Source organism: Sebastes fasciatus, chromosome 5 (genome assembly GCF_043250625.1).
Source record: "Sebastes fasciatus isolate fSebFas1 chromosome 5, fSebFas1.pri, whole genome shotgun sequence".
Taxonomy (NCBI): Eukaryota; Metazoa; Chordata; class Actinopteri; order Perciformes; family Sebastidae; genus Sebastes; species Sebastes fasciatus.
Genome location: NC_133799.1, coordinates 17,812,084 through 17,834,761, shown reverse-complemented (window position 1 = coordinate 17,834,761; position 22,678 = coordinate 17,812,084). Strand labels below are relative to the sequence as shown.

The following is a 22,678-nucleotide window of genomic DNA, read 5'->3' as shown; positions in this document are numbered from 1 at the left end:
ATTGAATAAACCAAATCAAAGCAGGTCTGGCTTCTTCAATAATGAAATGTTTTTACAAGTAAAACATGCAAATAGTGATAGTATAAAATCATGTCTAAGCTTTTGTATTGTAAATCATGTTTAAAAAGATGGTTAGAACACAAATAATGTATTATGGGGTTTCTTTTTATGTAAAAGTTCAACTGTGGGACAATGTTAACAGTACGTCACACCATATAGTTTATTCAGTGACATTATGTGTAACTAAAGGAGGAAAAGAAATGATCAAATCATTGGCATTTGAATGCATAATCTGCTAGTTATCCATGACACATTATAGCCTAAAGGCAGGAATCTTTGTTTACTGACAGCTCACATATCGGTAGGTGGTTTGTATTGTATTGTACAGTTTGTACTCTGCGTAGAAGTATCTTATGAATGGACTCATTGAGCTGTAAATTATGCATTTGCAGGTCTTTCTCCTCAGTGAATTTCCCAACAGACCCAACGGAGGATTAAATGATCCGTGTCCCAGGATGATGGAGCGAAGTCAATTGCCACACGGACAGCATGATGCTCTGACCTGGTTCACAGAGTCCCAGCTCCGGGTTGTGATCAGGAACGGGGTCGTCCCAGAATGGTTTCATGGGATCATTTCCAGGAAGTAAGTTCTCACAAAGTCTATCGCTGTCTGCCATCTGTAAGGAGGAGGAATGTGGAGAGCCATGTTTTAAAAGCCGTACACGATAAAAGATATCAGTGTTGTGTTCCAGCCTGCAGTGATTGTTTTGAGTGAAGTATAAAACTGCTCTAGTATAGTCTTTAGGATGCATCATGTGTATTATATAATATTAATGTCAGATTAAAAAGAGGAAATGTAAAACTTTATATATGTGCCCCCTTTCTAGAGCAAGTGCTCAACATAACAAAAGTAATCTTAAATCTCCAAAATGTCCATTTTCAGGAAGTAATATAAACTTTCAAGATATTCTTGGCAACCACGTAAAAGTAAAGTGTCAACAGAATTCCCATATACTCAAAGCATGTGCTCCTTTAAAGCTGAAGTCTGTAACTTTGTGTGAATATGATCAAATAAGTAATTTTTTTATAAAACGGTCACTATATCCTCCTGGCAGTAGTGTATGAGACAGATAATCTGAAAACAAATCATGTACCTCTGCCTCCTCCTGTGCTCCTAAAGACATTTGCAAGATATCACAGCGCCGAAGGAAATCAACCAATTAGAACCGAGCTGTCTCTAAAGAAGCTGTCAATCACTGCTCACGAAACTCGCGAACTCCGATCAAACGGTCAAACTAGGCAGCGATGATCAAATATGAATCAATTCTCTGTTACTGTAATGTCTATTTCTCGCCTCAAATGTTTTCAGAAACATCTTGTAGTGTACTGTTTAGCTGTAAAATGAGAAAGTTTGCTCCGGCTGGTGGGCGGTGCTTGGTATTTCCTCAACTGATCTCAACATGGGGAGAAATAGGCATTACAATAACAGAATATTGATTCATATTTGACATGTTTGATTGGAATTTGCGAGTGATTGACAGCTGCTCAAAGATGGCAGACTCCAGCTCGGCTCTCATTGGTTGTCTGTGAAATCTTGCAGATGCCATTGGGAGCATCGGAGGACACAGAGGCACATGATTTTTTTTCAGATTACCTGTCTCATGCACTACTGTCAGGACATAGTGATCGTTTTATAAAAATTACTTTTTTAATCATATTTGCTCCATTTCTACCCACTGCTGCTTTAAGTAATGGTAAAACATCAAAACCACAAAAACATGTGTCGGGAATTAGACATGTGACAACAGAGATATCGTACTTTTCCTCCATTTTTAGACAATAAGCAAAACTAGACCACAGTTTCTTTTATCTACCTGTACGAGAACAAAACATTGATTATTGCACGTTTACTTCTGATGCACAAAGTCACAGATTTACCTCTTGAATGGTTGACTTTACCCCTTTAGCAGATTTCTATTTATAGTGAATTTGTGCTTCCTCCACACCCAAAGTACACAACTCTGTATAATGGTTGATTTATGTGGATTAAGAAAAGGCATGGTGTGTACTCTGTCAAGTTTACTTGCTGAGCTGTTTCCTCCAGATCTCAAAATGACAAATTCCCAGCTTCAATTCACATGCCAGATTATTTGCAGAAGTGCATGTGTGAAAGGGTTGTCTTGTTTTGTGGTCATTTGGGCATGTTAATTGTTTGTGCAGGACATCAGAGGAACTGCTGATGTCCAAGCCTCGTGGCTACTTCCTCATCAGAGTCAGTGAGAGCCGGATTGGCTACACTCTCTCGTACTGGTGAGTGATTGCACGATTAAAGGAGCTTTTATTTTACAGTTTATACTCACACACTCCGACAGTTAAAAGCCCGGCTCTGTTCACTCTTCTTGACATATAATCCTTAGCTTTCCATCTCTTTGACCCTCAGTGCTGAGGACCGCTGCAGACATTTCATGATCAGTGCACTTGAGGACGGTCATTACATCATACTAGGGGAGAAACGGCGTCACCGGTCTCTGCACGACCTGGTGGACTTTCACCGTAGGACTCCCATCGTGCCTTTCAGCCAGGTGCTGACTGTCGCCTGTGGACAGGTGAGGAAATGTTTTATTATCCTACCTGCATTCATTCCATATATTATAGGTGTGTGTGATTTGTAGGTCATTGTATTTATTTAGCTCACTAAGTGTATGATGTGAAATTAACTCATTTAAAGGGACAGTGTGTAGGATTTTGGCGGCATCTTGTGGTGTGGTTGCAGATTGCAACCAACTGAGTATCCCTCCGCTCACTCCTCCCTTTCCAAGACTGTAGTAACAAGAGCTGCCGGTTGCAAAATCGTGGTAACGCCGTTCGCCTCGCTCAGAGGCCATCCTTAACCATAATAACACTACTTTAGGAGCAACAGAAGTCAGGCGGCGGCTGGCGATACCACGGTTGCATGGTGCACTCTGCGATCCACAACAGTTTCACAAGCATGTCGGAGACCTACGGTGGCCTTCAGGTAACATAAAAATATGAAAGGCTCTCTCTAGAGCCAGTGTTTGGTTTGTCCGTTCTGGGCTACTGTAGAAACATGGCAGAGCAACATGGCGGACTCCATGAAGAGGACCAGCTCCCTATGTAGATATGAAGGGCTCATTCTAAGCTAACGAAAACACAACCATTCTTAGTTTCAGGTGATTATACACTAATGAAAACATAGTAATGAATATTATATTCCATTTCTGCTAATAGATCCCCCAAAATGTTGCACACTGTTCCTTTAACAGGTTAAATTAGAGTTAAACACCAGGACTACATATTTGCTTTTAGGAAATGACACTGCATGCATTTCAAGTTAAAACTGAGTCACCTGCATTCCAAACCACAGCATTTGCTTATTTGCTTACCACCTGCACAGCATGCAAAAACAAAACAATCACAACTTGTTCTGTTTTCCTCTTGTCTCTCTTTATCTGTCTGATCTCACTGAAGACCTCGAATGACCAGACTGACTACGCAGAGTTGCTGTTTCCACAAAGACATCCGAACCCAAACACAAGCCGGCTACCAAACAACTCGCTGCATCCCAGCGTGAGCCACCCAACATCAGGAGAAGAAGATATCCCACCGACCCTTCCTTATCGACCAAATGGCTTGATGGACTCCGCTGTCCTGTCTTCAGACAAACTTTACCCCAGTTTCGAGGAAGACTTTCCACACGTCACCTCCTCTCTCCCACCCATGGTAATCGTGATCTCTTCGTATATTGTTTTATATATTGTCTGCTGCTAAAACTGTTCTTAAAACTAGAATTACCTCCTCCCGGTTGTTTGCCTCCGCCATGTTAACAAGATGCTGGGGATGAGGTCCTATATGAACACATGGTTTTCTCCTAAACTTTTAACAGTTTTGGTCGATTCCCATGAGAGATTTATGGGTTTCTGTTGTTGCTTTTTGCACTGATTTGAAGTGGGCTCAGCAGGAAAACATTTTTTGATAACTTTTGTGCACAAGACAAGACAAGTTGTGGAGGCTCCTCAGTTAAATCTGATAAAAACACACCCACACAGTCCTGATGAAGCAGATTTGCTGAGTTTTTTAACTCATGAATACTTAAAGGTGCTAAACTCGATATCCAGTGCATTAATATAGCAGCAAACAACTATTTGCTGCTCCGTGCTTTGTTGACATAGACGGGCCAGCCACGTGTTCTTTTAGTGTATATTTGTGCATGTGAGCGTGCCCCCCTGGCTAGCTCACGGCCGCTTCTCTACACTACTCTGATATGACAGTTTCAACTGATAACGCCGTCCCGACTGACGGCAACATCGCGGAAGCATAGCACCCACCCTCCGGTTCCAATCCAGGTTAACACCGTTAGCTATGTCAGCACTTTTGCCGTTATTTGCACTGATTAGCGTTGTTAGCTGCGAGCTGCAGCTCTCCGTATGCATGCCCCGTATTTAGCACCTTAAAGATTTAAAGCAAGTTTTCAGTGTCTTTAACATTAAAATGTAAGGCTTTTATTTTGGAACACATTTCTGTGCTGTACATTTCATGTTTATGATCTCCAGCCTGCGACCAGAAAGAGATACACAGCCGACAACCCTCCATCCGACCAGCCTCCGGAGATCCCTGCTCGGAGCTCTGGTCCTCCACTGAAGCAGGACCAGGTACCTGAGAGTCCCTCCTCACTTACAGCCACTGAAAACCCCCTCGGCACCAACATCCAGTCTGTAAAGAACCAGGAAGCAAAGCCGTCAGTCGCTTCCAACCTGAAGAACCTCAGGAAGAAATTCCAAAAGAAGAAGAGCTTGTCGCAGGAGTGCACGTACGCAGAGGTTAATGTGGTGTATCCAAGGAGAGGAAACGCTGAGAATGAGTACCAGAACACCTTCAACGCTCAACCATTTTCTTACGCTCGCACTGATGTGAGAGTGACTGATGGAGGGTTACCTCACGAGTACCTTCCTCCTCCACCGTTTGCTCCAGGCTTCTGTTACGCAACTGCTCCATTAGAAAAATAATTCACAGATGGATCAAACCCTAAGTGGGTGCAGGACAAACAAAGAAAAAAGGAGCAATAGTTCACATATTGCTTATTAAAACCTTACAGAAGTTTAATCATTTATTGTTTCAACCCTTATAAAACAGGTTAAACTGCTGTTCTCATGTGAATGTGATTAGTGCCAGTGACTTTTGAGTGCTTCATCTTTTATTTATTTGCTAGTTTATTCAACAGAGACAATACAGATAAACATTGTTACATAAGGAGAAGTAATGCAACAGATATACTCCCTATATAGGCATCCAGTTATTAGCCACTTTGTTTGGTAGTGTAATGTATGGAAAGTATGAAAGGAAAACAGGAGGAAGTTTGACGCAGCGCATGTAAATCAGATATTACTGTACATGGTTTACGTCAGCTGCTTTGAATAAAGGAGACATGCTGGAACATCAGAAGCAGATCTGTTATCAATAACATGATACGGGAAGTTGGAAGGAAATGCAGATATCAGTCAAACTTGTTTCACAGGCAGACAGGTGAGTTTACCTTTACATGGCGTCTGGACACACAAGGGGTAAACATCATTTGATCAAGTGTTGAGTCATTCTTCTGTTGATATTTTTTACCATATAAAAGGATGTCAGTGGTTCAGATTATATGGTGTATGGTAGTCAAATCAGTCCAGAGCCCTCCATACTTAACTAATAGAAAACACATGTCTCATTATAGACTACCATCTAGTGGCAGTAAACCACATATGATCCTTTATGTAATACCACAATGTCAAATTATGCAATTTCAAATCTGCTTTTAATTTTTTACTTAAGCCAATGCAGCAAATTTCATAATCTGAACACGTGTTTTGTATCAATATGAAATGTAACTGTAGATGTTAAAAATGGAAGTGCAGCTCAATATATTATTCTTCTGAAATGTAGTGGAGTGTAAATATAAAGTACCCTAAAAGGGTAACAGACAAGATTAACACAGATTCATTTTAACACCACTAATTGCTTTACGCATTAACGTAATCGATCTTCTGGAGGTTGTAGCGGGCTCAGTTTTTAAGCTAGAGTGAAGATACTGTTATCATATGAAACTAGAAAAATCTAAGGAATCCATTGGTACCCATCCTTTCATACTAGAAGGTTAAATAACGCTCTAAACTTGCGCTAAATTTTGGCGAGGAAAAACTGTCATGGCCATTTTCAAAGGGGTCCCTTGACCTCTGACCTCAAGATTTGTGAATGAAATACCCACGAGTCTCCCCTTTACAGACATGCCCACTTTATGATAATCACATGCAGTTTGGGGCAAGTCATAGTCAAGTCAGCACACTGACACACTGACAGCTGTTGTTGCCTGTTGGGCTTGAGTTTGCCATGTTATGATTTGAGCACATTTTTGATGCTAAATGCAGTACCTGTGAGGGTTTCTGGACAATATCTGTCATTGTTTTGTGTTGTTAATTGGTTTCCAATAATAAATATATACATTCATTTGCATAAAGCAGCATATTTGCACACTCCCATGTTGATAAGAATATTAAATACTTGACAAATCTCACTTTAAGGTACATTTTCTGTACATGTTTGGACAATCATGTGATTAAATATTTAAATCGATTGACAGCCCTAAATATAATATAACTGTCATAATTATGAATGTTTATTCTAATGATTTTTAATAATTTAAATTTTTTGGCTTCCATACCAACTAGATATGTAATTTGGAAAATAAAGAGGTCAAAAGTAAAGCCAACCAACAAAACAGTTCCTGTCCAATTGAATGTTTATTGAAAGTTGACAACATACACAGTATGAATGTGATTTTTGGGGGGTAAAATATATATTTTTTTCCAAAAGTACAAGTACATAAATAGTACTTAGTCAGAATATTTTGTAAAGTAGATAGATGGACTATGTAGGATCATAAAGGAGGTCACTATTTGCCAGTTCCTTTTAAGGCAGGGGTCAGCAACCTGCGGTTCTGGAGCCACATGCTGCTCTTTAGCCCCTCTCCAGTGGCTCCCTGTGGATTTATAAAAATGGAAATGAATAACTTTATTGTTTACATTTTCCTTTTTATTTTTTCATTGTTGTAGGTCTAATGTACGATGGTACGACGGATTATTAGGGCCACATTGAGGGAAGAAAAAAAATCTGAGATTTCGAGAATAAAGTCATAATATTATGAGAATAAATTCATAATATAACGAGAATAAAGTCATAGGTTTACGAGAAAAAAAAGTTGTAAAATTATGAAAATAAAGTCAGAAGTTTACGAGAAAAAAAGTCGGTAGTTATATGAGAATAAAGTCAGAAGTTTACGAGAAAAAGAAGTTGTAATATTATGAGAATAAAGTCATAATATTATAAAGTAGTAATTTGACGTGTTACTTTCTTTTTTCTCGTAAAGTTATGACTTTATTCTCGTAATATTATGACTTCATTCTGGAAATCCCTGGAGAGTTTGATTTGTACCTCGTGTCCTTACAGAGTCAGTGGAAGAGACGTTAAACACCGCCCGCCCGCCCGCCCTGGCTACCCCGGGCTACCCCGGGCTACAAAACACGCAGAGCTGCTAGGCTGGGGGGCGCGGTGACGTCACCTAGGAAGCCGTTGGTTTCCATCCAGGGATCAGCCTGCTGCTTTACTCCTGAAGAGTAATCTGGGAAGTTCTCCCACTGTCGAAACCTCTTTTCTGTCACTTCAACAACAGTTGTTACAAGTTTCTACAAATTTTTTTATTTGCCTAAACGTCGTAGCGACATAATGTGTACTTTCGTCCCGGGACAGCCGCTGACCGCTGTAGTGGTGAGTAGTTTGGGGGGTTATATTATTAGGGCTGTGTCCATTCAGCGGCTCTATTGTTCCGCTTCTGGTCCGGTAAACAGCGTTAAACCAGCACAAAACTCTGAATTAACTCCTGTTAACTGGTCATAATGCGCTCCATAATGTTAGCAAGCTGTATCAACTGTAACATTACTTTATTTGTTTCGCTTGAAGTGCTACACAACAGAAGCTAGTAGCCGACACATCTCTCCGTGAGACGCCTCTATAAAGTTTGGGTGCGCCTTTTCTCTGAACTTTACGGTAAAGAGAGATAAGCTTTACCGGGAGGGTAATTAGAGACTTTATTCTGCACGTTTTCTCACTTTACAAAGCAAAGTGTTGCAGTATGAAAGTCTTAACCTGAAGAGAAGCTATTACATCTTAATGCTAGCACACCACAAACTGTTCAATTTATCGAGTTACCTTGTCAACTCACTGCTCTTTACAGATGGGCGTCACCATCGGTGTGGTTCAGTCTTCCGGTTGACTTCAAGGAATATAAACGCGGACATTTTTTTTTTGGAAACTTGAGTTTGGTGGATTATTTCTCTGTTGTTACAATGCTAATTTGCATTGTTTTTTACATCGTTGGAAAGCCTCATTATTCACCTTCACAATGATGTCCCACTTGTAAGGATCATGCATTTGTGGGATGAGCAGCACAGCTGATTATGTGGGTAGCGCCCAAGACAAATTTACCAAAATGCTCCATCAATGGTAAACAGTGTATTCTCCTGTTGGTATTGACTCTTGTTTTGAGTTGTTTGGTGGATTGGATGATTGAACTCTCTATCAGTAACAAGGAACAAACAAGACATATTGGCAATTTTACACTTTATTCATTTAATACACCGTCAGGAGCCTCAGTAGCGGTGGAAGATCCATACGCAACCACAACAGCCTGACACCTCCTCCTCAATACCAACAGGAGAATACACTGTTTACCATTGGCAGAGCCTTTTTGGCAAATTTTTCTTGGGTGCTACCCACATAATCAGCTGTGCTGCTCATCCTACAAATGCATGATCCTTACAAGTTGGACATCATTGTGAAGGTAAATGAACAGGCTTTCCAACGATGTAAAATACAATGCCAATTAGCATTGTAACAACAGAGAAATAATCCACCAAACACAGATTTCCAAACTTTTCTTTCCGAGTTTATGTTCCTTGGTTGACTACTTTAATGCAAAGTTACAGACTATAAAGTGCAGTTGAATTAAATTGTATTATTGCGGTGCCGTGTAATGATGCAGGAATCGTCACAATTGCAAATATGGTTAAGCCAAAGAGGTGGTAAATATGGTTAACTTCCTTATTGTGTGTCATCCACTATCAATAAAAAGGACAATTCAATTTGTATATCACAGAGATTTAACTTGGCAAGTGCTTGTACAAATAAATGGAAGCAGCACTGTGTTGCTCCCTAGTAAAAACTTAAGTCTTCCTTCAGTCAGACAGACAGGCTTGACTATCAAAGAAGTGATATATTATTATAGCCTGACTAATGCTGTATTATTGAGGCAGATACTGACTTGATATTCAAGAGTTATATCAGCTAATTTATTACAACATATCAGCCAATATTATTATTTTTTTACATTGTAGTTAGAGTTGAGAAGACATGTACTGAGTGGGACTCAGTTGAAATAGAAAACTAATGTCCTGGTTGAAAAACAATGTAATGAAGACACTCTCTCTAAATGACCCCATACTACAATACTCTACAAAATTATTTTAGGCATTTCTGGACTGCAGTTTCTTGTTTCTTGTTAGCTGACATATATGTACATAAATAAATAATGTAATATCAGCCTATTTATTGGACTGCCCATGTTATTGGTCTGATATCAATTTCCACAAATTAATACTAATAGGGTTTGATTAAACATCATCTCCTCTCGGTCCACATATAGAAACAAGTAGTGTCATATTTATGATTTAATATTTTTGATGATAGAGTGATAGAAGGTCTACCAGTCAGGCTTTAAGGCTGCATTCATACCCGATCCGGTGGTGAACAAGTCTTCCCATTCATTTTGAACGGGGGGGGGGGGGGTAGTACGTTTGGGCTGCGGCGGCCGCAGAGAGTGCTGAAATAAAACATAGCGGCTTGCGGCAGAAAAGTAGAAACAGAATCAACTTCTGAAGAAACGCAACCCGACGTCACGCTGCGGTGGCTAATCATGTAAACGTCAATCCAAAGCTGTACAACCCAACCATGAGGGAACAAAAGACGTTAACTGTTGCAGTCAATGGACCATTAAAGTAACTTTCCCTCCCACACTGCCGCACAACCCTGCGGCAAATCTCTGCAACGCATGATAAAGCGTGACGTCGGGTTGCGTTTCTCCAAAAGTTGATTCTGTTACTACTTTTCTGCCACAGGCTGCTGCGTTTTTCTCAACAAACCGCAGCCCAAACTCACTACCTACATTCAAAATACATGGGAGGACTTTGCGTTTTCGCCACACCGCCGGATCTGGGGCCTCATGTATAAAAGACTGCGCAGCTTTCACACTGGAAGATGGCGTACTCACAAAATTGGAAAAGTACGTACGCACAGAAATGTTCACATGTATAAAACCGTGCGTACGCCTGTTCCTGCGCACCTTTCCTTTATACATCCCAATTGACGTGAAATTGAGCGCAGCTGCACGTGCCACTTGGTCCGCCTTTTCTCCTCCCATTAATAACTATGCAAATGACTATAAACACGCGCCATGCTGTCACTTATTGTCCAAATAACAACGGCAAATCACGCTGGAAAAGGAACAAAAAAGAAGAATTTCACAGAGTGTGAAATTGAAATGTTTGTTACTGAGGTGGAAGCTAGAAAACATATTTTATTTGATGGTCTTTCATCAGGAACCAGTAACAAACGCAACGTCTCCACAGCAGCTGACCGTGCGCTCCCGAAGGCTCCCGAAGGCTTCTGAAGGCGCACGGTCAGCTGCGCCCCGTGCCTCGGCTGCTGAGGGGCGCCGGTCTGGCCGCGTCCTCACTAAATATATACTATACGCTGTGCTGGAGTCACAGAGAGAGATTGTCAATACAATGAAGGATATATATATATATATATATATATATATATATATATATATATATGCAACGAATTAAAAAGAATGAATGACGTTCTTGGTGGGATAAGTCATATATTAAAAGACCTTGTTGAAAAATAAATGTTTGTCTCAACTCACCTAGTTGCTTTACATTCTGTGTATCTCATCCAAACGGCGCCGTATAGCTGCTGCATTTGGCTCATTGTTAGGTGTGCCAGGGTCCGGTTCATCCATCTGTAGCTCCAGGGGACACAGGCTCACCACGGTGGTTTGCCACATTGTGCAGCATGCGATTTTGTTTTTGGCACGGTGGTTAAGACATGTCATCTCTGGGAAATTAGTTTAAATGTGTTTTTGTTGTGCCTTTCTGATGTTAAACATTATGCGCAAACTAGTTAAGAAATATGTGTTGTTTTTTTTTATCCAACATCATAAATAAAGCTCAGTAAGTTGAGTGGAAAAATTATTTTTACACATTTGGCGAGTTTCAGCACTTTGTAGTTTGACGCTGCCAAATGACAGAGTTTGTAGGATGGCCCGCACATTCTCACGACTGGTCTAGAGTTTGCGGCACGGTACGCACATTCTCACGCCACGTTGATTTTTATACATCCCGGTGTGAGCGTGAAACACAGCGTACGCAACATTTTAGTACGTGCGCACCGTTTATACATGAGGCCCCTGGTGTGAATGCAGGCTTATAAACCTCTTTTTAATGTGTTGTATGCCGGCAAGTCCTGACTGACTGACTCAGTATGTTAACGAAGTTCCAGACATCCTCAGACTTCATTGTATCAGCCACACCACTCAGAGAATGTCTGGTTATTCATCAGCACACACACAGGCGGTCTTTGTGTCGAGGAGAGTTGTGAGGAGCGCCACTGTCAGAGTCATCCATCCATCTGGTGGTTACTGAGCCTGCAGCTGCTTGTCAGTGTCAAGGGCAGGGCTTCACTAATGAAGTCTCTGTTCCAGTGTGGACTTCAATCATTGGGGAGCGGCCTCTGAAACCACCATTTGTCATGCGTTGAAATGTGTCTGTAGTGGATAAATCAGCGCCTCACTGGATGGTAACTTGGCTGTAATCAGTCTTTTTCCTGCTTTTCTTTTGCATTTTGCAAAGTATTTTCTAGACTGTTGCACCTTTCATACAGGTTAGTGCAGCTGAAAGTGCTTCACAGATGACCGACATGCCGAAAATAAGACAGAACAAGTGTGGACTGTGAAAACAACAGAAAAGACAAAACAATTGAGCAATTTAACAATTTGATCATTTGAGACCAATGCATGCGAGACAATAAAATTATGAAAATTTAATAAAATATAATTAAAATCTATAATAACGGTAATAGTAAAACAGTGTGAAGTAAAAACTAGATTAATAAAATAACAATAAAATAGAATAAAATTATACAACTTAAATACAATAAAATAAGTGATGCATAAAATAACAATAAAATAGAATAACATTATACAATGTAAATATAATAAAATAAGTGATTAATAAAATAACAATGAAATAGAATAAATCACACAACTTAAATATAATAGAATAAGTGAATAAAATAATAATCAATCATAATCAAAGCCCTGGCTGAATAGGTAGGTTACCACATAAGAGCACTCAGAGTGACACATTTCCTTGAAAAATGTGCAATTTTTGTGCTTTTATTTTTGAGACAAATCAATATCAGTTTGGCAGTGATGGTTTTATGCCAGTGAGCCAGTATCCAAAGTCCACTGGTTTCCTGATCAGGGTCATAGTTGTAAACTACTGAATGTATTTTGTGTGTCAGGGTTTATAAATTGGCCGGGCTGCCGCATGATATGAAGATGGATCTGATTTACTTTTTTTCTGTCTAACAGCAACGGATTCAGATCCAGAAGTTGCGGGACGGAGATCATCTGATCCTGGGCTTCAGCATCGGAGGAGGGATAGACCAGGACCCTGGACAGAACCCCTTCTCTGATGACAAAACTGACAAAGTAAGTCTATGCGTGTATGTGTGTCCGTCAGCAGTGTATGTACTGCATTTGCATGCAGTGAATTGGTACAGCCAGGGGTGAGTGATGGCGACAAAATTACTACTTCTTTATTGATAAAGACATTGTCTTCATACATCCCTGATCTGTTGAAGCACAGTGGTACTAAAGCAGTACTCAGGTTCAGGACAGGCCTGAACACATTACCCGCAGCCTCAGGTGGGAACAAACCAGACTCACCTCACTGATGTCATAGAAAGGAATACTGCTGCAGGTTTACACAAAGTCCGGTCTTACCTGCTGACTGTATATTCTGTGTTAGCTGGAGAGATGGAAATGTGCCAACTCATGCCAGGCACAGACACCTTGTTACAGAGGAATGATAAGTTAAGATATTGGCTTCTACCTTTTAACCTTTTAGGCTTTCCTTTAGATATTCTTGACATTTTTATAATTGGAACATTCCCACAGAGTGGATGCTCTTATCTCATGTATACCACGTAACACTTATCCTTAAAAGAACCATAGACTTCTGTCTCATTTTCTGTTCCACAAAGTGCTGAAAATTTCCTATTTACATTTTTTTTAAAGGGACAGTTTTAATTTATAAATACACATGGTATCAAAAATGCCGGAATTAGACGAAATGCTATTTTTCATCTGCTGTCCCTGGCCAAGGTGTTAGAAAAGTCTTCCTAAAATACATCAGAACAAAAATACAAAACCGTGCATGCAGTTTTAAATGTTGGAAAAGGACACAGTTGTTAAAAGCAGTAGAAGCAGTAGTGACATTTATACATATAAAACAACATTGCAGGCAAGCAGGACAAAAAAAGAAAGTTTAGTGCTGACATGTTAGCGTTTAAGTCATTAATAAAGCAAACATGCCAAAAATGTGTTGGTTCCAGCTTCTTACAGTATTTTTCTCCTTTTTCTGTTTCATTTCATTGTCAGTTTAATATCTTCGACTTTGGACTGTTGGTGGAACGAAACAAGTTATTTGTGATGGGCATTTTTCGCAATTTTCTGACATTTTATAGACTAAACGATTAATCAAGAAAATAATTCTGATTAATCAAAATAATGGTTAGTTGCAGTCCTAGTTTTGGACGCGTCCGCGGCACATCCAAGATGGATCGAATGCAGCAAGTGCACCGCAATAATTAACCAAACAGCTCCACAGAATTTGCTTCACCCTTTCTGCCCAAGAATGTCACAACATCCAGTTGAAAGGTTAGCAAAACTGAAGACTTTTTCCACAAAGAAATCGAGTGTGTGAGGGATTTATAGTGCTGGACATCAAGTTATCTTTGTTTTGACTTTGTTTAGTTTAGTCAGTGAGGCTTTTACTGCTAGTAATGGCAGGCACAACAGAGCGCAAACTCCAAGCACCTTAGATAAAAGGATGAAAGTGGCACGGCTGGCGTTTACCACGCATTTTTAGAAGCAACATGTAAACGATCTCTAACTCACCCCAGGTTGTGCTACCAATTAAATTCAATAGAATTAATTAATAGTAATACTCGAACAGTGAAAGAAGAAGAAGAGTCCCAAGGATTACGATCAAATCAGAGAGACTATATTATAGTACAGTAACAGTACAGCAAGTCTGATGTGCTATTTCTGTTTGTCGGATGTTATTTCATATTTTTGAGGTGCCCTTTTTCTTAATTTGTTTGAGGTCTGTATTTCATATATGATCATATGAGATAGTGAATGTGTTTGTGTTGTCCAAAGGGCATCTACGTGACAAGGATAACACCTGGAGGACCGGCAGACAAGGCAGGCCTGAGGATGGGAGACAAAATAATGCAGGTGTGTAGTGAAACAGAGCTTTGGATCCACAAGATGGCACCATGTGTACACTAGAGAGTCAGATAGCAGCTGTGCATCACCGCTGTTTGAGAGAAAATGTCTACAGCTTTCTGAAACAAAATCCGTTTCTTCCTCGCAGGTGAACGGCTGGGATATGACCATGGTGACCCACGACCAGGCTCGTAAAAGACTAACAACGAAGAAGGAGGACGTGGTGCGGCTACTGGTGACCAGGAAGTCGTTGGAGGAAGCCGTCAAACACTCTAAGGGAGGTTACCCCAGGCAGTAATGTAGTGACACTACTTACAACCACAGACTAATGCAATAACCAAGGACCCAACACTGCAACACATTCAGATGATGGTGTCACTGTGGCCTTTATAACCATGTCAGTGCAAAAATATTAAGCAGACCAGATCCTTTAATATCTAGGTGACTTATGCAGATGCCCGAGGCTGCACAGGGCAGTCAATGGACAATTAGAGGGTGCTCTTTCTTTCCATACACACTCCTACTCATCTCAAAGTTATTTGCTTTACTTTATATATCTTTGTAGCATATTTTTTCTGAAATATGGAGCAATCCAAAACTTTTTTTCAGATCTAAAGGGCTCAAATACATTTAATCTGTTCTTGAGTTAAAAGAAGAATTCACCGTGAGAGTATGATAAAGAGAATTGATTTTCAGTAATGAGTCTTAAAGGGGACATATCATGAAAAACTCACGTTTTCAGTGCCTACCAACCCACAAACTGTGAAATCAGACAACCCAGGCAGTTTTTTGTCAGCTGCCTAGATTAGAAAACGTTCAGATCCCCTTCTTATGTCACATGCAGGCTCATTAGAATATATCACCCACAGCTTGAGAACGACCTTTGCAAAGGTGCACCATATGTTTCTCTCAAGCCAATCAGAGCAGACTGGGCTTTTTCTGGAGGGGGTCTTAAAGAGACAGGCGCTAAAACGGAGCGTTTCTGACAGAGGGTGAATACAGGTATATTCAGACAGACAGTATAAGAAAAATAATGTGTTTTCCCACCATTTAAGAATGTATACATGTGCTAGTAGAAACCGAAAATACAAGTATGAACCTGAAAATGAGCATGATATGTCCCGTCCCCTTTAAGATCCACTTTTGGCATCAAGTTATTGCCGACCTTTTCACATTAAGAGAAGTGCTCCAAAACTCACATGATCTATTTTGATCCAAATGGTGTAAGAAATGAATTGTTAAGGATTAAACACTAGTAACAGTTTATGCAGGTATTCATAATAATTACTATAATTAGTTTGCTTGTTTTGATTTTTGAACAAAAGCGAGCTGAAATTAGTTTTTTTGAAGACCTTTTGTTAAATAATGCTTCTGTATCTCTCCACTACACATGAACTTTAAACTACCCAGCATTGTTGATTCATTCCCACGTTGGAGGTATTTGCCAAATATCCTCAATCCACGCTTGATACGAGTTCTTTGGGAGCAATCATAGTTATTGATCCTTTTTGCCTACAGCTGACCAAAGTTGGTCTTGATGGTTTAGATACATCAAGAATGTTCATTGGTGTTTATTGTGTCATTAAAGGGCAACTACAGCCATTTTTAAAATTCATACATGTTATTCCTATGGTCTAAGGCAGTCCAAAAAATACTATTTATCATGAGCAACTTTCTCCCAAATACAAAAACTACAGTGCTAAAACTCAAACTTCTGACGTCATAGGGAAGTGTGGAGCTGCTCCATAGACGATGCATTTGTGAAGATGTTCTAGATGACACTGAGGGCACCCAGGGGAATGATCTGAGTATATGGGAACATTTCCTGTTTCACAACTGACAACACTATAGAATAAAGCTCATTTGGGTATAAAAAAGAAAACAAACATTCTTTGGTTTCATAAAATCAGTCTCCCGTTCATCGTCTATGGAGCAGCTCCAGACTTTATACCCTATGACATCACAAGTTTGAGACTTACTTCTCTGGTTTCTGTCTTTGAGAGAGAGCAGCTCATGTTCACAAATATTGGTTGAACTTTCCTCGGCCATGGAGATAACATGATGGAATTCTTAATTTGGGTGGTGTTCCCCTTTAATGATCAGTGTTTCATGTAATTTAAATAAAAACAAAATGTTTTGCTGTCATTCCTGTCAAGATTACAGCATCAAATGCCAAAGTAAAAGCCAAGGCACTGTAAAGTGATCAATATGTAAAGCAGTGTTTGTAATAATTTTCTTTTTCTTGTAATAATGGTACAGTATTCTGTACAAAGTCTGTATAACAAACCACATACCTGTATGCACAATGATTTAATGCATACTGGTGTCTTTTCATTTATTATTCTTTCTGTTCTATTTATCTTGCCTTTTAAGTCTATCACATGTGTGGGAAAGTAACATATTCTCTCTTTCTGTGTCCGTTAAAGTAACAACACAGTTAAAAATGCATATTTTCTTCTTAGTTACACTAATTATGCCTCATACAAACAACATTCCACAAGCTGGACCTACTTTTGGATAACTTTTCTCCAATCATTTTCAATATATTCACTCAAGTATTTCAGCTTTATCGGGTTGAGCAAGGGAAAGCTGTTAATTTTCTGTTTTGATAAAAGCAAACCTTCTAGTTTCACACTGGAATCGGCTACATTCAGTTGTTTATCGTCAGTGACCAAAAGTCCAAGTCGAAACTGTAAACCTGAACCAAGCAGGAGTGAATGTTGTTTGATAACTGGGAATGTGCACAGTAGCCTTAAATCATACCACTAAGTTTAATGAATTGTTTTCCATTTTCTGCAACACAATGATTTACTGCCTCTTATACAGTTCGTACTGCATTAATATTGCCGATGAGTGATTTAATACTAATCATAAACAATATTTTGACTTTGAAATGTTACAGTACTGAAAAAAGGAGAAAATTACAATACTATTCTTATATCCTGGGTGATCTTATTGGCTCTTTTTTGTTATGCTAATAATATATTTTGTATTTGTTTAATACAACCATTTGAGTTGTATAATATTAATAGCCGTATCTAATAATCAAGTGTGTCATTTCATTTTTCATTCCAAAATGAAGTATCCACTGTAAAAAATAAACTGGTAAAATGGAATAGGTTTGACATTATGCTGATGACAATAAATTAATGTTAAAGGTACAGTCTGCCGAAAAATATATCTCAATGTATTTTAACGAGTCAAAATAATTAATTGGTGGATTCAATATTGCACTTTTACAATAAACCATTTTGGAATGAAACATTTCAATACTTTACAGCACTGGTTCCCAACCTTATTGGCTTGTGAGCCCTTAAATTTAATCCATATCTGCTTGTGACCCCTCATCACAGATTATTGCCTCAGTATCAACATACATTTTGAACAGTTCAATCTATTTTTTTTCTCATCAGATCATTTAATTTAAAGGATTTTTAGAGGCCTAACAAGGTGAAAGTATTTTGCAGGAAAAAATCAAAAATTTGAGAAAAAGCTGCAATTTTGTTTAAAGAGGACCTATTATGCTTATTTTCAGGTTCATACTTGTATTTTTGGTTTCTTCTAGAACATGTTTTCATGCTTTAATGCAAAAAAAAAAAATGCTCAGCCCAGTCTGCTCCGATTGGTCAACTAAACCAAACTCTTCAGACTCCACTCCAGCTCCGCTCTAACTACCTTTGTTTGATGCAAACGTGTTACTTGGTGACATCACCATGCTACGGAAGAAAAGGCGGGACTTCAAGCAAGGTGTTTCTGTGGGGGAGAGTAACTCCCTTTGGCGTGGACTTTGGGCTTTGTAACTTTGCAGACCTTTCACATGCACAAAAAACTATGTAACACTAAAGAAAAGGGAAAAAGCACAAAAGCATAATAGGTCCCCTTTAACAGAAATAACTTTCTTTTTTTTTTCGTCTTCCTTTTATCATCCCGACCTCTATGTTCAGTGCTTTACAGAATTCCAATAGTGGTACATTTTGAGAAATTATGTACAACATGAGAGACAAATCAGTTGCAGTATTTCCTGTATGAATTATGTCCGATTTAGACTGAACTGCCAGCAAAGCACAAAAGTTTTGCATTTGATTGTATACTGTTTATTATATGAATGTTTCTCAGATATAAAAATGACTGAAAACAAAATATGCCTCCCTACCTTTTTATTGATAAATTACCAATATCATACGACCCGGAGTCTATTTTTACCCCCCTCCTCTTCACACTGCAAAGCCTTTTTTTTTTTTTTTTATCTTACAGGCCCTTCAAATAGCTTCATGTCGCCTGTTATACAGTAATCAGCTGACATTTCAAAGCAAGGAATCTATTCCCTGACCTTTCTGTGTTTACCAAGGCATTTTGACACAGAGAGCTTTCTCTACTTTCATCTCTTAAATATGTGAGCCTGGAACCAATCACTCGCCTTTCAACTGAGGACTCGTGGAAACAAACATTTCACGATGATGCAAAATTAGAAAAACTAATCGCAAACAGCGACTCTTATTAAAAATTGAGTGTGAGAAAGTTTGATTTTAATGTGCTTCAATGTTCATGTTCAATGTTTGATTTTGGCTTTTAGAAACACTTATTCCTTCCTTTTTTATTCTCTCCTAAGCAGTTCGAACTGAAAGAACAACGAGGGGTGGAAGTAACAAAAATGAATTGATAAAAATGGATGTTATGAAAATGGATGTGAAATGGAATGGTAAATTATCAAGTGATTTGATTAATTTAAAGCCAATTTGATTAAAACAGTCTTGATATGACAAAAACAGCATGTTTCATAATTTTCCCCGTCTTACATTCATAATTCACAACACAAAATTGCCATTTATAATTTAAGGAATGTGGCCTCAAGGGTGGAAGCAACAACAAAAATAATTGAAGAAAAGGGGAAGTGATGAAAATACTTACAAATTAAAAAAGGAAGTGATGAAAATGTCTGTGAATTGAAAAATACAGTGATACATTTTCAATTGATCTGATAAACTTGATTGACATTTTATTTGAAACAGCATTGCTCTGATAATAAACTGTTGACTTATTTATTTATTTATTTGACAGGGACAATACATGTAGGCATTGTTACACTTAATTAAAGTGCAACGCATATAGGACTTCTAGCTGTAGTTAATTTCCAGACCTTGTCCCTGGTTAGGATTTTAAGAACAAATAAAATCACATATTACAACATCGTACATTACAATCAATTTACATATGTAAATTCACAACACCCAACTGACATTTATTGTTTACAGCATGCAATTTTTGTTACTTATGCCCCAAAATCGCAATTAAAATCCACACCCACTGAGGCCACTTTCTTTAATTTCAATCATATCATGACTGATTTAGTCAAATCGGCTTTAAATTAATCAAATTACTTGATAATTTACCACTCCATTTTTCAATTTACATCCATTATTACGTCTCCATTTTTCAATTCACATGCATTTTCATCACCTCCATTTTTTATCAGTTAATTTTTGTTGCTTCCACCACTCATAAAGTACAAGCTAATTAAATACTTTTCCAGTTACCTAGTCCATGGCTATGAGATCCTGAGTTACCCAATTGCCATTAATTTTCCTTCTCAACATATTTTTATTTAATAAAGGTAACTGCGGTTTGTAATTGTACTGATAAAGTTAGTTATTAGCTTCATAATGGCAGGCGATATACAGTATAATGTAATGTACTATTCTGGTTTTCTGAGGTCCGAACATAGCTGAGCTGAACTTGCTGTGTAATGTTTTTAAAGTCTTAAAATAAAACCAGGTCTGTGTCACATCATGGCAGAGGGTCGATTTAGGGCAACGCTGAGCTAATATCCCCCCTTTGAGAAATAATTGATGAGCAAACCGTGTGTGTGTGTGTGTGTGTGTTATTTTTGTTCCAGGAACCGAGGGAAGCATGCTCCATTCCACTTGCCTGGGCATCATACTATTTATTATATGAGACAATAAAGTGGTTGCTCACCAATACCACAACATGAACACATTGCATGTTGCTAGGTAACTAATGGGTAAGTGGGAGCAATGACCACCCAACTTCAGGAGGAACTGCGTGCTATAATTTAATCAGCATTTGCAAATACGCTTCATAATTTTGTTGCAAATTAATCAGACTTGAATCTATTTAAATATATTTAATGTGTTAATTTACACACTTATCGAATCATTTATATAAACTCACAACTGCAAAAAAATCACATCAAACTAAATGAAAAAGTTGATACCAGAAGAATGCAAAAAAAAAAGATAACACTGAGATAAATGTTCTTCCCTGCAGGCGGGTGAATAATTACACTATCTAACCGTGGATCATACGTGATCCTTGCCTCCCACGTTATGGCAGCGTAATTGTGTTGCCATGGCGATGCAATCTGCTCCTATCACTTTGGTCCTACACCAGATTGGAACCAGAGGGAAGTCCACAGCCTCGGATTCATCTGCATGTTAGGTGCAATAAATGCCTCGCTGAGTGTTTGCAGTGAGTGTACGGGCATGCAGAGGTTATTATACGTGTGTTTTCATTCTGTTAATATGTACAATACTGTTATTTTTCAGGCCACAGAAGTATTAATTTCCAAAGATACCAAATATGTTTGGCTAAATTTGGAATAAAATGAACATTTGAAATATTTCCATGTCATGTATCTGTAAAAAAAAAAAACTCATCATATTGCGATTGAAGGCATCAGACAGCTACAATGAAGTTAAACTCAACACAACGTCCATTTAGTAGCTATTCTGAAGCTTTTGATTGTATCACCCAATCTTCTTTAGCACTTTAAAAGGGAACACCACCTAAATTAAGAATTCCAATATGTTATTTCCATGGCCGAGGAAAGTTCAGTCAATATTTGTGACCTGTTTGTCACCTTTCAAAATCACAGTTACAAAGTGCTTTACAATAAAAACAGAACACATTCAAAACAGAGATAACAAAAGGTACTTAAAGCCAATAACTAAACACATAAAAACCTAAAGGGTAAAACAACTAAAATGTCATAAAACAAATAAAATCAGAGAAAAGCAATTCTAAAAAAGTGAGTTTTTAAAAGTGATTCAAAAGACGTGACAGAGTTTGCAGCCCTGATCTCCTCAGGCAGGTCATTCCATAGTCTACTGCAAAGGCTCGATCACCTTTGTGTATGAATCTGGACCTTGGAACCACAAGGAATGACGCGTTTGAGGATCTCAGAGTGCAGGAAGTGATCTAGGGCAATAATAGATCCGCTAAATAATTTGGGGCGAGGCCTCTCAGGGCTTTGTAAGTAATTAGTAATATTGGTCATGTTTCCTTGTCCGGGTCAAAAGAACGCCTTTCTTGCTTTTGGCGTGTCATTTGTACGCCATATAGTCTGAACTGACTGCGATAGATGTAGTTCCCCTTTAAGGACTTTTTGTCCATCGTGGCTTATATCTGCACAGCATTCTCATCGCAAGTTCAGTCGCTGTTCTGGAGCTTTTGATCTCATCACATGATCTTCCTCGGCAACTGGAATTTAACAAGGTCAACTTAACCTGCTGAGGAAGTTGTTTGTGATATGATGGAAATATCAGGAACGGCTTACTGAATAGACTTTGTGGAGTTGTGTTTCAATCTCAACTGCTATGAAGCTTTGGAACAAGAAGATGCACGATATTGTCAGGATTTATTTTTTTTGTCATACAAATGTACAATTATACTCTGAAAAATAAATATGTATGCTTGTTATGTTCATTTACTTTTTATTTCCAAATGTCACATTCCTAAAGGGCCAGTGTGTAGCATTTCCGGGGATCTATTAGCAGAAATTTACCGCCAGCTGCCGTCTGACTTCCGTTGCTCCGAAAGTAGCGTTATTATGGTAAGGATGGCCTCTGAGGGAGGCGATCAACATTACCACAGTTTTGCACTCGACGGCTCACGTTACCGCAGCCTTAGAAAGGGAGGGATATCAGGTTGGTTGCAATCTGCAACCACACCACTAGATGCCACCAAATCCTA

At 38.7% G+C, this 22,678-nt stretch overlaps 2 protein-coding genes across 2 annotated transcripts; both read left to right on the top strand.

Moving 5' to 3' along the window:
• Positions 1 to 513: 513 nt before the first annotated feature.
• Positions 514 to 6,706, top strand: hsh2d (hematopoietic SH2 domain containing). Its single transcript, XM_074635420.1, has 5 exons — positions 514 to 643; positions 2,221 to 2,310; positions 2,441 to 2,606; positions 3,490 to 3,741; positions 4,572 to 6,706. The coding sequence occupies exons 1-5, from the start codon at positions 516 to 518 to the stop codon at positions 5,022 to 5,024; spliced, it is 1,089 nt and encodes a 362-aa protein (XP_074491521.1). The 5' UTR covers positions 514 to 515; the 3' UTR covers positions 5,025 to 6,706.
• Positions 6,707 to 7,512: 806 nt separating this feature from the next.
• tax1bp3 (Tax1 (human T-cell leukemia virus type I) binding protein 3) lies at positions 7,513 to 18,829 on the top strand. Its single transcript, XM_074635429.1, has 4 exons — positions 7,513 to 7,821; positions 12,767 to 12,886; positions 14,621 to 14,698; positions 14,838 to 18,829. The coding sequence occupies exons 1-4, from the start codon at positions 7,780 to 7,782 to the stop codon at positions 14,985 to 14,987; spliced, it is 390 nt and encodes a 129-aa protein (XP_074491530.1). The 5' UTR covers positions 7,513 to 7,779; the 3' UTR covers positions 14,988 to 18,829.
• Positions 18,830 to 22,678: the final 3,849 nt, after the last annotated feature.

Coding starts and splice junctions, on each gene's coding strand:
- hsh2d (XM_074635420.1), top strand. CDS start 516: ATGATGGAGCGAAGTCAATTGCCACACGGACAGCATGATGCTCTGACC. Junction 2,311..2,440: donor GGCTACACTCTCTCGTACTG/GTGAGTGATTGC, acceptor TTTGACCCTCAG/TGCTGAGGACCGCTGCAGAC. Junction 3,742..4,571: donor CCTCCTCTCTCCCACCCATG/GTAATCGTGATC, acceptor TATGATCTCCAG/CCTGCGACCAGAAAGAGATA.
- tax1bp3 (XM_074635429.1), top strand. CDS start 7,780: ATGTGTACTTTCGTCCCGGGACAGCCGCTGACCGCTGTAGTG. Junction 12,887..14,620: donor CTGATGACAAAACTGACAAA/GTAAGTCTATGC, acceptor TGTTGTCCAAAG/GGCATCTACGTGACAAGGAT. Junction 14,699..14,837: donor TGGGAGACAAAATAATGCAG/GTGTGTAGTGAA, acceptor TCTTCCTCGCAG/GTGAACGGCTGGGATATGAC.